The following is a 16,221-nucleotide window of genomic DNA, read 5'->3' on the forward strand; positions in this document are numbered from 1 at the left end:
TAACAAACGTTGTACATCGATTTTTTTAATAATGCGTAAGACCCCAAAATGTAACCATTAATAATATTGGATGTTAAATGAACCATACATATGTGTTTACAATAAATTATTAGTTCACATGTCATATAGATTTACAGATAAAATAAGTCTTATTTTAAGTGATGTAGCATTACTCTTCTTTTTTTATTTAATGTTTTGCAGAATGGGCTATAACCCAGTTCGGTACACGTACCCAAAACATTGGAACTATTGTTTGAGCTTTGGACATGCCCACTCAGCTACCCCTACGGGATTGATTCAATAATGGGAAACAAAAAAATGACAAGCAGCACACAAGATGCGTCTGACCAATCAAACAAACATGAACAGTATTAACAAGAGCTCCTTCTATTTTATCAGGAAAAAAAAATTCACCTAAAATAAGAAGAGTTTAAATTAGCTTCACTGCTTTGTGGGTGTAACCAACACTTATAAATTGATACGATTGTCTAGAGTGACAGATAACAGAACCTTGCTTCTCCAGTCACCTGAAAAAGACCTCTCCTCTAGGTGATTGCCCGCAATAAGTCACCTTGGAACGGACAGACCAAGCTCTAAATCAATAACACCAAAGATTCAAATTAGAAATATAAACTAGCAGAAAACTGATTCTATATAATACACGCAGAAACCAATAATCACATGGTGCAAAAATATAGGGTAACAGAAACCTAATCTGGATTATCGGGAAAAACTCATTCCGCCGTCATGCCATATCAACTAATTCAGGTCATGAATACATGGAAAATATTATTTGGATCACTTTCTCTCATTTTAATGAACAAACTATAACTTTATCCCAAAGGGTCATGAATGCATAAATGTACAATAGCTCTTAAACAGCTTCAGGAATAAAGATGGGGATGCTCCTAGGTTTATGTATTATCGAAAAAAAGAGACCGACTCAAACCCATGAAATGACTATCATCTAAAGCTGTTTTGCACATTGTTAAAGTCGCATGGACTGAAGTACGGATGGAATGGCCCACCTCCAAAACAGCAAACATCTCACGTACCATCAACTCCATCTGGGAAAAGGAGCAATTATGTCACCACAGCATTCTTAATTATCTATAAATATATATTCTACCTGAAAATATTTTTCAAACATCATAGCTTAAAAAGTATTATCAGTCATTCCATGATTTTTTTAGTCATGCTAATCCTTTAAAATTGTTCAATTCATTTTCCTTTTCAAAGTTTCACCATGGTGAAATTCCCACCGATGACACTAATTCTCACTAACATGATTGGCTGTTTGATTACCAAAAACCTAACACATAAATGTAAATATGGAAGTCATAAGGTAAACTGAAAGCTAAGCCAGAAAGAAACTGCCGCTAAAAAGGACATCATAACTCACACATCACCACAATAAGACATGAGAGACAAAGCAAAGTTTTTGATTGGAAGCAAATGGAAACAAGCAATACGATTTGCATGTCAAGCAAGCTAGAGCAATGAAGAAACTTAAATTTATCTTAATCTTTCCATTCCAGCACAACTAATAATGCTAAAACTACTAAAGAGAACTTAGAATCTCATAATTGACCGCATCAAACTACTGTTTCCGATCCAAAAATAAATATCATACTTGACAACGATGCAGCCATAATTGACAGGTCCTGTATATTCCCAGTTTATTCTTTCACTATTATGTGCCTGCAGTAACCAAATATTCCAGTCAGATGGTATCAACATCCCTCATCAAAGCACTTGCACCTAATGTATGATTAAATGTCCCCACTTTGCTTTAGTCAAAAAATTCAACTTGCGCTCTTCTACAAAGACGACATGAAATAGGTCCAGGTCCCAATGTGTCCTTAAAGCAAAAATTGGTCTAATGGTAGCATGAATTTATCGCCAAATCTTAAGCAAATGATAAATGTGAACTTTCAGTTATTTAGTTATTAATCTAACACTGACCAAACGTAGAAACACTCTAGTTCAAACAGGTTTAGCCTCAGGCCCTCAGTCAAGCTTCAGCATCTATAATACAACTTACTAACAACAAACACAATCAGTGGTAACATTCGGATCTTTAAATCAGTAACAAGGAATCAAACAGTGCCGATACGAATAAAGTTAACAAAGAAGGCCCGCAGTCAAGCTTCAGCATCTATAATACAACTTACTAACAACAAACACAATCAGTGGTAAAATTCGGGATCTTTAAATCAATAACAAGGAATCAAACAGTGCCGATATGAATAAAGTTAACAAAGAAGTAGCCAAATCCAAAATAAGAAACACAGTAAGCAGCAAAAATTAAGGATCTTTGAATCATGAAAGGAATTGAACAGCTAATAAAAATTTAGAATTAAGTTAACAAAGAAGTAACCAAATCAAAAAAAAAAAAGAAAAAGAAACACAATAAGCAGCAAAAATTAAGGATCTTGAATCAATAAAGGAATTGAACAACTAATAAAAAAAGTTAATTAGTTTGGATGAAGCCAAAGCTGAGACTCACACTCAAAAACAACGAGTGCAATAAAACGGTATTTATTAGAGCTCGGGAGAGGTGCAGCAGAGTGTACCCTGTGAAAGCGCACGGCAACTCCTCGATGATGTACTCAGGCATGATGTCATCCTCGCCGCCGCAACTGCATTGTGCAGTGGCAACATCGATGCCATACATCCCAGCTCGCACGGGATCCTATACCCAAACAAAATTCGTTTAAGAAAAATTGCGAAAGACAAAATTCAAAAATTGATACGCATAATTGCGCAGAGATAAGCACCTGTAGGAGGAGATTCTGCGAAGAGGAGAGGAGGGAGATAGAGTGCTTCGAGAGGATGAGGGAATAGGGGGAGATCCGGTGAGCGAGGATTTGGGAACGTTAGATTTAATAGCGGATTTGATGGACACCATAGATGACCCGTTCATTATGGCTCTGGCTCTGCTGCAATATAATGCCATTGAAGAAATAAAGAGGAAAGGAATTCGAAGTGGTCTTGTGGATGGAGAAGCAATCCGGGTTGCAGCAGCAGAACGACAAGGGTTTAGGGTTTTGGGCACAACAAAGGTGAGGGATTGAGGGAGTGGAATTTTCTCTGGGTTGGGCCGGTATTTTATTGGGCCGAAATTGGGCTAACGTACTCCGGGTGGGGCTGGTGTTTGATTGGGCTAACGTAAGAGTGGAGTCCAATCCCTTGTGAACTATTAAATTTGTCAAGACTACACACTATCTCTTTCGAGCAATGTTATGTACCCCAATTTATAAAATTCATTTTACGCTCAATCCACGTGGCATATGAGATAGTCATTAGTTATAAACACACATGTATGACCCATTAATATCCAACGCTTCACATGGATTTGAGAACAAAATAGAAATCATAAATTGGGTCTCTAAGAATTTTTCATATAGAAACTAAACACCATCAATTGACATAAAAAAAGTGAGGAAAATAAAAGGGAAACATAGAACCTGTTCTTCAATTCCATAATTAGAGGAGAACCATAGCTTGCCTAGCTTGGATATATATATACCCCTACTGTGAGAGGCTGGTATGTTATCCTTGTGCACTAAGTTATACCTTCGTTTGTTCCCTCTTCTTGATTTAGGCATATTATTTGGGCTGCAAAAGAATGGCAACTTACAAAGACACAGAATTCCACTCTAACATTTATTGGGTTCTGGCATTCTTTTTCCTGTTGCCTTTTCCATTGTCTCTTTCAGGAGATTCAATCTTTTTATTAGCCGTCCTATGTGCCAAAAGGTCACCATCCAAACTAATTCAAAGCAAACGAAACCAAAATGTGATCCAAAAACCTCCTTTCCTTTATGGTGATAATGTGTATCTATATATATGTATATAAATAATAGACCCATCAAATAATTTTCTTTGTACTTTTCTTTGATCCTATAATTAGATTAAAAGAATCAAAATGAAGTAAAAAAAAAATTATATACTATAAAAACATTATCAAATTCAAAACTACCACCACTAAAGACATGGTCCACTTTGATGATCTCCTTCTTAGACTAAGACCATTATTAGAAGAATTTTCAGACTCCAGCAATGAGCTAAACTTGAAATTAGGGTTTGACCCATAAAGTGCTTGGACACCCTCCACGTCATCAATTTTCAGGTCCACTTTCTTGGTTCTAGGACTTAAACTTGGATACATCACAGCTTCCTTGACCGAAGTGTGGGCCAGTCCTAGTACATGCCCAATCTCATGCGTAGCCACTGACTCTAAATCAACGGCTGCCTTGGACTTCACTTGATTAAAATCAATGGCCCATGTTTCAGCTGCATCAAGATGAAACCTCCCGTTCTCGGGAGAAAATGCGTGCGCCAACACACCCAATACCCCATCGAACGGTTCTCCGTCACCGTGATCGCCACGATAAAACCCAATTCGAATATCGGCCGAGTAGTAGTCTTCGGATTCATAAAAAGTCACCGGAATCACCAACGCCCACCGTGAGAACGATCGTTTAAACACCGCCCTCATCTCCGACATATTTATGTAATCAATCAAATTACCCGGCGAAAACGCGTAAGTCAAAGTCACCGGAGAGGGACGGTTCCACCTGGGTTTCCCATTAAAATAGGTGAAATGTTTCGTTGTTTTTAAAGTATGATTGGTATCGCTCACGCCACACCTGGGGGACATGATCGTCGATATGGTATCCGAGTCGAGTTTTCCAGTCACCGGTAATCCCAGCTTGGTTTGATACATGGTGACGGCGGATTCCAATTGGTCATCGAATGTATCGGTGAAGTTGGTTTCTGGTATCGGGAGGTACCCGAAACGTTGGAAGTATTGTTTGAGCTCCGACATGCCTCTGACTTGGCTACCCATCCCGGCGTCTAGGAAGCGAGTGAAGTCGTGCCACGTGGAGTTTCTGGTATCGACGGTTATAACGGTTGATGGGTCCGTTACTATTCTGGCGGGAAAGCAAGGGTGAGAGTGGAAGAGGAAGGAGAAGGAGACAACTAGAGTGAAATAACTGAAAAACGGAAACATAGTTGGTTGTTTTGGGGGGATTTGGAGGGCATCGAAATCTGTGGCTGTGGAAATGGTCTATTAAGGATTTTTTTTGGGAGGATCTAATCTTAAGACAAATATATTATAATTAATTAATTATTATATATAAAAAAAATTACTATTTTTGTGTTGAAAATTGAAATCTTTGTTGGAGGCACAAGAAACTAAACGCTGAGAAAGTTAAGAAGATTCTGCCGTGCAGGTGCTTGCCTTTTGAAGGTAGATTCTGACTCTTTTGATGGAGTTCTGGTGGTTAAACCACTGTCTTTTGCTTCCAATTAATTATTTAATTTACATACTTATAAATTATTTGATTTATTAATAAATTAATTCTATACAAGTAAGAATTTGTGCATGCGCCTTGCTTTGATCTTTAAGAAAAATAAATTAAAGAATTTGACTTCAAGAGGATTTTTTTTATTTTTTTTTTTTGGGTTTTGATTTGTTTGAGTTTAGTTGAGGGGCTGTGTGTTTGTTGACCAAATTAGGTGATTTAAATGTTTTATGATTGAATCATTTTCTAGGGAGGGTTTTGTACGTAGAGCTAACTTGTATTACACGACAGTCTCTCTTTTGTTCTTTGACCCACAACTACATGATACTTGAACCAATCTATTTAGACATAACAAGTTACGTGTCCTTTGTCCTCCATCGACACAATCAACCAAGAAAAACCAAACTTAAATGTAACATCTTGGAGTATTCCTAACAATAATTAATAGAACCAAATATCTCTGTGACCACGCTTTAGGTTTTGACCTAATTTACTTCGTCATCGAGTGTCATCATGTGGGAAATTTATGTGTACATGGGCATGACGGCTCGAGTTTAAACTTATATCGAACATTCAGATGGTAAACTTGTATGGCATATTCGTTCTCGGTCAAAAAAAGTTATTGTTAACAATAATAAAAATTATGAAGCAAATTGAATGAATGGTTGGTGATAAAGGTTGACTTAAACCATATGAACTTACAATTCAAAGCACAATAGATTAGTAGATTACTAGAGGTTTGAACAGTAACATAGTGCAAGTGCGTCATATATTTCTTAATCAATATGAATCGACCAATCAATAAGTATAATAAAAGAAGGCTTAATTAATAACATTATTGACAAGATCGATTGTGCCATGGTGGGTTTGTTTTAATTAGCTAGAGAGACGAATATGTAAGGTTAAGGCTCAAGTCTTCTTTTGTTTCGCTTTCAAGCAACTTGGAGTCCCATTATCAAAATACTTGTTTCCCTTTCATGGGGGACCCCAAAAGCCTCTCTTTTTAATTGGTTTCTTTTGCGAGCAAGTTATACAAACATATATGGTAATAGATGTTGTTGATATCAGGAAGAAAGTTAATTAACAAAACTCACACACATATATTTTCTTTGGGTAACCGTCTAATCGAGAACGACATCATCCAATGTTAATCTTTGGACATCTGAGATGAGCATAGACTCAGGCAGTTAGGCTCGCTCGCATATAAGTTTCTCACCTAACGATATTATAAGTTTGTCTGAAACTCAAGATGTGGTTACAAGAATACTGTTTCTAGTGGGAATCAAACTCATAACTTCTCGAATCCATACGATTTTGCCTCAAATATATTCACTACGAGCCTATCACCCAAGTGGTTCACATCAATAGATGTGTGTATATCTAAGGGAGTTAGACAGTAAATTAAATGGTCTCATAGAGGTCAATGTCTAAATCATCACTTTCAACATTTTCATCAATTATAGCTTGCAACTATGGGTTTCAATTAGTGTCAAGTTAAGTAAAACCTTTACTAATTAATTACGTCTTGTTATATAGGTGGCTGGGATTTTGGCAAATAACACAAGAAAGGTTTTATCTCAAAGCCATCAAAAGCTACCAATAACTCCCAATTTGGGTTGTAATGGAAGACCAACCACTATTAACTTGGAAAGTAGAAATGGACCGTTGACCATCAGAGACAATGAAGGGAAGCAAATCTAACCACGGGTTCATAATACAATTGTAAGGTTGGGCAGTCCGGGGCTTTAAGCAGGCCTTGGGCTAGATTTAAGCGAGCGCGCTTTAGTCGGGCCTTCCAGCAGATTAAGCTCTCTACAATGGGCCTGAACCAGTTTGGGCTAAATGCCGTGATGCTGCTTAAGCCCGTTTGCTTAAATCTAGCCCAAGGTTTAGGGCTTACCCGACCGTTTTTCAGTGTTTGAGGCTTGAAATGCTGGAGCCCAGTATCTGTCCACAGCAAGCACTGCTTAACCCTGGCCGTCACAGACTCACAGCAAAATCATTGATAGTGTTTGGCAGTGTGTTTCAACTGTGTTTAGGTGCACTACATCTCACAGCACCATAGTTTTTTGTGACACACCAAACGGCTTTTGCATTCCAACTCACCTCACAACACCACAATTTTTTACCTCACCGCACCTCATAGCACTCTCAAACGCTTACAATATATGTTGAATTGTTCTACGTAATCAAATTAGGTCAATTATTTTATTTTAGATTAATATACAATGTAAACATTAAGTGATTTTATATTAATATTATTAGTCATCTAATATAACCGTAATTTAGATACGTCAAGCGCACCTCACAACATCGCACCACAGTTTTAAAAATGATGCATCAAACAACTTTTTACGTTCCAACTCACCTCACAGCACCACAGTTTTATAACTCACAGCACCGCACAACACCTCACAGTAGTTGACAGCACTCCCAAACAGGGTCAATATTGTTATGCCATAGTCGGTAGAGGTGTGAACGGTCAATTTCGCGCGATTTTTTTTTCCCTTTAAAAATAAGAATTTAACCAATCGATTTGGTCAGTTATCGGGGATTATTTTTGTTATTCTGTTTGTTAATCAATCGGTCCGCACTAATTTTTTTCAAAAATAATTGATCGTTCAATTCGGTTTTTCGAGTAATTTCTTACAGTCCTAATAACCGGCATGAGATTTTCTTTTTCCGAATAAAAGGGGAATAATTGAATGGTATTATATAATTATATTGACTCAAGATTTAATAGGTAGACTGACTGAGCAGATGGTCATGGTCCCATAAATTTACTATTAACATGTGATGTGAATAGAAGTAGGTGATTGGGTGCAGTTTATGGGGACACTTTTACTTGAATCCACTTATTTTGTCATTGGGTTTGGCTACTGCATTAAATTCTTCCCAAATATGTTAATAATACAAGAATAATAATGGTGGCACGAAGATTATTCACTCACGAGTCACGAGCGCTCATGGTAATGCAAAGTGAAGGTCACTTTTTGATGTTCAAAGACACCATAATTATCACTAATACCCACCGAGCACATATCGTTTTTTAATGTATCTTTGTCATAATCTTTTTGGTCAAATTAGATTATATATAACATCAATAAATCATCATTAATATATATGGGTCCACTTGTTTTCGTTTGATTGTTTTTTAAAAATATCAACCTCAATGAGATCATGCTAGAGACATCCACTCCAACAGAGTCGCAATTTCGTAATGTGTATAATCTGTTAATTATGGGTGTGTCATATTCAAATATATATATACATATGCATATATACACACATAATGAGTTCATATAACTTTTGATCACTGAAAGATCTCCAAATTTTATTTTGATCGCCCAATATTTAACTATTTCAAAATGATAGATCAAAGTTGTATTATCTTACACTATACTCATATTTGACGATCATATTGAAACATTTGAACATTGTGATAATTACTATAGTGAAACATATTACAATTTTCAGTGATCATTTTTAAACATTTTAAAATTTTCGATTACTCACTTAAAACATTTGATCTTTCGGTGACTAAAATTTCTATTAACACCATATATGATTGTCATCCGTGCCTTTCATCTCAAAAATTTAGGATTGATTAGATAAATTTATGAGAAAATTAACGAAAATCCACTATTTAGGATCATATGTTCATCAACTCCTATTAAATTCATATTATTTCTTATAACTTATCTACTGCCATATATTTCCAAGTCTCTTCGTCTATATACAACTTCGTGATTTATAATCACTCATACGGAATGAGTAGGGCATGCACCATAAAAAAAGAAAAAGAAAGGGAGTGATGCCAATGTATATATACATACATATTGGATTCTCCATCATCATCAGCTTCATGTGATAGAGAATGAATTTCCTACCAACCAAACACTATGGAAAAAAAAATAAAGGAATTATTTATAGGACCACTCTCCTTTTCTATCTAACGCACATTCGATGGAAACAAATACAGGCGTCAGGAGTGTCCATAGTAGCTAATTCAATGTGACTTCTGCCTTCCATCACTCCATGTTGTCTTCTTTCTTTTCTTTTTCTTTTTTTTTTGTCTCTTCCAATATTTGATTTTTTTCATTGTTGAAACAAGACGCTTATATAAAATAGGTAATATGATTTTGTACTTGACTCGGTTGATAATTGATTGAGTTAAGTTAGACATATGTGTGTTCAAAATTCAAGGGTATTCAAAAAAGATGAAAAAAGTAATGTGATTTTGTTATATTTGAAACCAAACCTTTTGAATTAGAGGATAAATTAATCAATGATTTTGAATTTTGAGAGTTCAAATTTGTTAAGCTGGTTATTTCACAAATTTTAATTTGGCATTAATAAATTAAAGCTTGTACTTATTAAATTTGAAGTCCATAGTTCCATTTTTTTTTTACTTATATTAAAATAGGAAATAAACGGTAACAGTAAGGATTAATTAAATTATATTAGATAGTAATAATTTTTTTAAAAATTTGCCCTCACTTACATTCCGTTCTCCTCAGTCCTCCCCCACTCGTTCTCTAGAGTCTGAACCTCCATCTTCTCACATTTCAAAAACTTGTATGCGGTTTCGCACGCACAAGCCCTTAGGGTTTCTTTTCCCTCACTGTTCGCATTATTTAGTCTGATACTCCTCTCTGTTTGTACGAGTGATTTAGTCAGAAGTCCAATTGCATTTGAGAAGCTGAATTGGTCGACTGAGGCATGGCATTTGCGTGAAATAGAGGATGGTTTCGAGGACAGAGGTGGAATCTAGATGGGAGTGGCCAAGTCGTGGAGATTCAGCTTGATATCGGCGAACCTGGCGCTGTTACAGCAGCAAAACGGATACAATAACGGGGGCAACAACAAGCAAAATGTGTGTTGGAGGTGGCGGTGGAGATCTTCATCGTCGCAGTTGCAGCGAAGGAAGATCTCATGGCCTCTGGTCTGTGGATTGATGTTGTTTGTTTTGGGCTTGATTTCGCTATTCACAGGCCACGTGGCCTCTGATCTCGAGTGGTACTCACAGGGAGTGGTCAGGCGCAGCATCTTTCCGAAATCGGTAAATCGGCTAGAAATTTATCATATTTTCGTTGTAATGATCAGGTTTCCGAAGCATTGAAATCGAATACGTTACCATAATCTACCAGTGTTGTTTTTGTGGCTGTTGCTAGATTGAACTTTTTCTGTAAGCTACTGCATAACAGTATCTGTTTAGCGAGAGAGCCATTGAAGACTCATAAGTAGACATGGTTTCACGCATGCGAATCATAGTCAAGATTGCAACACAGCCTTGATATGGTGCTAAGAAGCACCTATCTATCTCAATATGATACTGACTAGGGCTTTAGTTTATCTTGTGAGTTGTAATGCTTTGCTTACCATAGGAAAGTTGTTATGCAAAAAAACCCACTCGTTTAAGTATGGTAAATTTGCATTCATCTTTTCACATTTTTGTATGCCTGCCTCTTGTATTGCCAATATGTCCCATCTCTAAGCATCATTGTCATCATTAACATCATGTTACTTGTCTTATTCCAACTGTCATGTTTTTTATGAATTCTTGATGCAAACGTTGTAGGATGGAGCTCGTCGTGAGCCAATTGATATTTGGAAATCAAAGTATTCAAAGCACTTTTATGCTTGCAGTGAAAGAGCCCCCCGTTTTGCACGTAAGTCAATTTATTACTTTTTTTTTGTTTTTCTTTCTTCTGGGAATATGTGCTCTAGCCGGATCTTCAAGCAATATATACCATGTTTGCTTAAGAATTATGCAATGGATGGAAAATACTATGCAGTACCTGAAATGTTTAAAATCAGGGCAACATCGAATTTTCCTTAAAGCACTGATGATTTTATTGCATGATGTTGCCACTTTGCTGCGATGTATCTTATTGTCAGTGTAAAGTTTATCTACTGGCTGGCCTTCCCATGACTGTTCTTACATCAATCTACGTTAATGTCTCCTTATCGGTTAGAAAACTTGTCATTGTTGCTTTGCCATCAAAAGATCATGAGAACTTGAAGCACAAACTCTTTACTACTTAGACCTGGATACCAGGTCTCTTCTTGCTCATTTTCCTTTTTAGAAACGGATAAAGAAAATTGAGGAAGTTTTTCCTTGGAGTTTTTTATTCTCTACATGTCTCCACCCGGGCAATGTACTGGGTTTAAACTTTAGAGTCTTTTAATTGGAAAAATCAGTTTAGCATTCTTCAAAAAAATAAAACACACATTTGATCTTTTTGTGAGCTGATGTCTTTGCAATTAACATACTTGCTTACATTTAACAGTGACTGAAAGTGCTGGCATGATTTATTGTATTTCTCTTCCTAATAATTCTTATTCTGTTGTCTAGCTGCTGTGCGTGAACGATCATCAAATGGCTATTTGCTGATTGGAACGAGTGGAGGGCTGAACCAACAAAGAACTGGAGTAAGTGGAATGATCTTTTCTGTCAAGTACATTTCTGAGAAAAGGAAAACACAAAGAAGAATTTAGAGTAAAATACAAAAAAACTGGGAGAACTTCTGGTGGTTCCATCAGTTTTTTTAAAGCTGAACAGAATATATCTTTGATTCATGCTTATCATATTTCCTTGTACCAATCAGCTTTAGCTATGCTTGTTTAGGGGGGACCAATCATGCTTATCATACATGCATAGGGCGGTGGGACAATGATATCTTTAATTACCAATGAAATCCTTACTTATACCATGAATTGTCTAGTGAGTTTGTTTGTATATTTGGAGTTAACATAATTTCATACACACAGATAACAGATGCAGTAGTTGTGGCGCGGATACTTAATGCCACACTAGTTGTACCAGAGTTGGATCATCATTCCTATTGGAAGGATGACAGGTAAGTCGAGATTCTGTTGGCCTACCGGCAGTGACAGATGGATTGAGTCGATTGACAAAGAAATTTGTATGTTTAGTTGTTATGTTGCTTATCGATAATTTTATAAGTTCGTATCTAAGCTGCTACACATGCTTGACATGCAGCGACTTTGTTGACATTTTTGATGTGGATTGGTTCATCGCATCTCTTGCAAAAGATGTGACAATAGTCAAAAGAGTTCCTGATAAAGTAATGCGATCAATGGATAAGCCTCCATACACCATGCGTGTCCCAAGAAAATCGCCCCCTGAATATTACATTGACCAAGTTCTTCCAGTACTATTGAGAAGACAAGTAAGATATTTTTGCTGGATTAGTACATTTTGTTGTAAACCTCATATTTGTTGTTATGAAGATTGATAACAAAAGTGATTATCATGATGAGAAGTAATGAGAACTGAGAAGCTAAAAGTGTCTTTGAAATATCTCAGGTTGTGCAGTTGACTAAGTTTGATTTCAGACTTGCAAGTGATCTTGATGAAGACCTGCAGAAGCTGCGTTGCCGGGTTAACTACCATGCGTTAAGATTTACAAGGCCCATAAGAGAACTTGGTCAGAGACTAGTCATGAGAATGCAACAGATGGCCAAACGTTACATTGCAGTTCACTTGAGGTATGTCCGTATTAGTCAAAAGTATAGGAATATAGTAGTAAAATTCAATTTGCACTTGAAGTAATTTCTTTGAGTAAGTAAGCGCAACTGTTCATATTGAACAAGGTCCAAATTTAGTTATTGACAATGCCGTTGACATTGTTACGTGAACTTTGGAAGTAAGCTTCTGTAATCATTATAACAGGTATTTCACATCAGCTTTTATGGCAACATAATATCTTTCTTGAAAGGGATGTTAAGTAGGAATACTCATATGACATAGAAGTAGAAGCCTCCTTTTCAAGTTTTCTTCATGAGGATTTGTGTTTCCCTTTGTTAGATCCTTCAAGTTCTCCTCTGATTCTGTAAGTTATTAACATGAAAACGAATGCTGTGTCCATGTCCAAAGTGCTTATAAGTATTCTGCATGAACATCTGTAAAATAAGCAAAGGCCATTTCTGATCTAACCTTTGATGCTGATGTTGGTGGATTGGAAGTCCTGTCACCAAATAGCTAAAGAAAGAGGAAAGGGATTGGTGGAGCTAGTTCTTTTGTTCCATAGCTGCTGGTTTGAAGTCAAGTAATACTACTTTAGTAATTTGGATGTGCTTGTGATAAAATTCTGCATTATGAAACTTCATTTGGGGATCTAGTGTACCATTACACTCTAGTTTCCATATACATCTTGACCCTGACATCATAAAATAGCAATAAAGAAAGAAGAACAGGCTTATCAAAAAAAGAAGGAAAAAAAAGAAAGAAGAACAGTGGTTTGGAGGGAAATAGAAAGAAAAAGAGAGAGGGAGGAGGTTGGCGCAGCAGCTGGGATAAGGCACTTATTTTATTCCTTTAGTGGTATCTAAGTAATACTGATATGAATTAGAGTCCATGGATCATGAGAATTCATTTGTGGATGTAGTTTAAATGTTACTGCATTACAGACGAAGACTAAACCCTTGTCATTTTTTTGGATTCAACGAACCTTTCAGAGATTATCAGGTTATGGTTGCAAGGGATGCAGAATTTTCTTGAATAGACTTGGTCTTTTTTAAAGACATTTGAATCAATGAATCATTATTTTTTCTATAAAAGATAAGCATTGAACTTGTTGAAAGAACGTGGACCCTGTTTAGCCCTCGGTACAGGATTTCCCTTTAAATACTTAATTTCCAGCATTTTGTTTTAATGTAAAAAACATTTATTAGAGTTGGGCACCCAAGGGATGCCTTCCAAATACACCAAGAAGACGTAAGATAATTTCTAGCATTTTTTTTTAAAACGTGGAGCTTCTGGACAAGGCAAATAGATAGTCATTGATGGATGCCTAAAATTTTTTGAGTTTATGTCAAACATTTCCCTAAATTGTTTTTGTGCTTCGAATGTGCTACCATGCATTTATCTCCTCTGTTTACTAATTGCATCTTGCTTACACAGAATTAGTATGACCCTCATCTCTGCTTGTTCATGTTACCAATAAATCCAACTGCAGTACTATGATTTTATTCATAAACTTGTTCTTTACTAAACACTAAATATAGTTATTTTTTACATAAACTAATAGAGCTAAACCCGCCATCATGGACAAACATATGTACATGTTACTTGACATTTACCCTTGTTTGTCTGGATTTCTTTAGTCGTGGCTAAAACTGTTACCATTGCAGGTTTGAACCCGATATGCTAGCATTTTCTGGATGTTACTATGGTGGCGGTGATAAAGAGAGATACGAACTTGGGGAAATAAGAAAAAGATGGGCAACATTACCAGTGAGAATTGCTATCCCTTACGACTCTGATGATATTTTTTTTCACCAATTTATTATACCTTTCAATCTACATGTATCAGTATTAACATAAAAAGGAACTTGTGGCCTAATTGTAGCCAACTCTTTACGACTTCACATGGTGCAAGGTTCGATTCCCCTCTCTCAAAAAATTGAGAATATAACTCCTCCATAACTTATCCAAAAAAAATAAAAAATCTAACTGTATGATTTTTCTAAAGCAATTTCATATATCATGCTTGCTTGTATTTATTCTGAAAACCAGCTCCCTATTTGTTTCCCATTGGAAATTAATAAGCACCAGGATTTTCAAGACGGGTACAAATATGTTTTTTGAATGATGAGTTGGAAACAACTAGGCTGTCCATTTTGATATTTGAAGTGAAAAATGTTGTTTGCTCAATACTTATACTGGATTTTTTTTAATGAATGAGCAATATTTTTACAGGATTTAAGTGCTGATGGAGAGCGAAAGCGAGGGAAATGTCCACTTACTCCTGAAGAGGTGGGATTTATGCTGAGGGCACTCGGTTTCACAAATGATACATTCCTCTATGTTGCATCTGGTGAAATCTATGGAGGAGAAAGGACTCTACGACCCCTTAGAGAGCTCTTCCCCAACTTCTATACGAAGGAAATGCTTGCTAATGAAGAACTGAAACCTTTTCTCTCTTACTCTTCACGCCTAGCAGCGATTGACTACGTTGTCTCTGATGAGAGTGATGTTTTCGTAACTAATAATAATGGAAATATGGCCAAGATTCTTGCAGGTCGAAGGTGAGGAATCTTTTCCACTTTCGCTTTTAGTTTGTCCTTGCTTTAGTTGAAACTATTCTTATTTCAGTGAGAAAGGATCAGTTCAGATGGCTTGTTTTAAGTATTTAGGGTTGATTATTCATATCTTTTTTGATAATTTTTTGAGTTACCATGTCACTGAACTGAAGGAGGTACATGGGCCATAAGAGGACAATCAGACCCAATGCAAAACGGCTCAGCGCATTGTTTATGGCAAGGGCGCAGATGGATTGGGATACATTCGCAAAAAAGGTTAAATCGGGCCAGAGAGGATTCATGGGAGAGCCAGATGAAATTAGGCCAGGACGAGGTGAGTTTCATGAGTATCCATATCCATGTATCTGTGAGAAACCATTCAGTAATGAAGGAGATCACTCAACCAAAGGCAAAAAGACCGCGCAAAGATTGAAGAAGGCAAGCAAGAGCAAAGCACTGATATCTGAAGAATATAATGAAGCGGATGAATTATTTCCAGACTAAAGTTAATTAGGCGAAAAATTAAGATAAAGGATGAAATGGAACAGGTAATTTATTCTTGTATTTATCTGAGCTTTTCATGAGAATTAGTTCATCAGCACAACTTTGCATTGTTGCAGCAGAAACGTCCAAACAGCCTGGGTTTAAAGCTGAACCCTGCTCAAATATGGTATATGCTCAGTAAATCTGGCTTGCAACGATTAATTTAGATTATGTACAGGTGCTAGGCAACATTAATGCTTTGTGAATGTTCATAAATAGTTTTCATAACCCATTCCATTATTCCAATGTTACTTTTCTATTTTTTTCTCTTTATACTTTTCTATTTTTCTCCCTTTGCTGTATACCTTCCCCC

At 36.4% G+C, this 16,221-nt stretch overlaps 3 protein-coding genes across 9 annotated transcripts; 1 reads left to right on the top strand and 2 right to left on the bottom strand.

Annotated features, from left to right (window-relative positions):
- Window positions 1-267: 267 nt before the first annotated feature.
- On the bottom strand, window positions 268-3,058 carry LOC120016109 (protein NONRESPONDING TO OXYLIPINS 2, mitochondrial-like). Of its 5 annotated transcripts, none has more exons than XM_038868718.1 (4): window positions 2,781-3,058; window positions 2,577-2,695; window positions 1,029-1,067; window positions 268-571 (listed from the first exon to the last, which is right to left on the bottom strand). In XM_038868718.1, exons 1-3 carry the CDS (start codon window positions 2,957-2,959, stop codon window positions 1,048-1,050), a joined length of 318 nt encoding a protein of 105 aa, XP_038724646.1. In that variant the 5' UTR covers window positions 2,960-3,058; the 3' UTR covers window positions 268-571; window positions 1,029-1,047. The 5 variants fall into 5 exon arrangements, with proteins under 5 accessions (XP_038724646.1, XP_038724644.1, XP_038724648.1 ...); XM_038868716.1 differs by having other exon boundaries at window positions 268-593; window positions 2,781-3,057; XM_038868720.1 differs by lacking the exon at window positions 1,029-1,067 and adding an exon at window positions 1,634-1,701 and having other exon boundaries at window positions 2,781-3,057.
- Window positions 3,059-3,825: 767 nt separating this feature from the next.
- On the bottom strand, window positions 3,826-5,322 carry LOC120016108 (metalloendoproteinase 1-MMP). Its single transcript, XM_038868714.1, has one exon. The coding sequence runs from the start codon at window positions 5,018-5,020 to the stop codon at window positions 3,956-3,958; it is 1,065 nt and encodes a 354-aa protein (XP_038724642.1). The 5' UTR covers window positions 5,021-5,322; the 3' UTR covers window positions 3,826-3,955.
- Window positions 5,323-9,853: 4,531 nt separating this feature from the next.
- LOC120015979 (O-fucosyltransferase 29-like) lies at window positions 9,854-16,172 on the top strand. Of its 3 annotated transcripts, none has more exons than XM_038868518.1 (10): window positions 10,090-10,377; window positions 10,897-10,987; window positions 11,674-11,750; window positions 12,090-12,178; window positions 12,322-12,511; window positions 12,649-12,830; window positions 14,475-14,577; window positions 15,043-15,371; window positions 15,539-15,913; window positions 15,986-16,172. In XM_038868518.1, the coding sequence occupies exons 1-9, from the start codon at window positions 10,090-10,092 to the stop codon at window positions 15,867-15,869; spliced, it is 1,680 nt and encodes a 559-aa protein (XP_038724446.1). In that variant the 3' UTR covers window positions 15,870-15,913; window positions 15,986-16,172. The 3 variants fall into 3 exon arrangements, with proteins under 3 accessions (XP_038724445.1, XP_038724446.1, XP_038724447.1); XM_038868519.1 differs by having other exon boundaries at window positions 15,989-16,172; XM_038868517.1 differs by having other exon boundaries at window positions 9,854-10,377; window positions 15,539-16,172.
- Window positions 16,173-16,221: the final 49 nt, after the last annotated feature.

Source organism: Tripterygium wilfordii, chromosome 15 (assembly GCF_013401445.1).
Source record: "Tripterygium wilfordii isolate XIE 37 chromosome 15, ASM1340144v1, whole genome shotgun sequence".
Lineage (NCBI taxonomy): Eukaryota > Viridiplantae > Streptophyta > Magnoliopsida > Celastrales > Celastraceae > Tripterygium > Tripterygium wilfordii.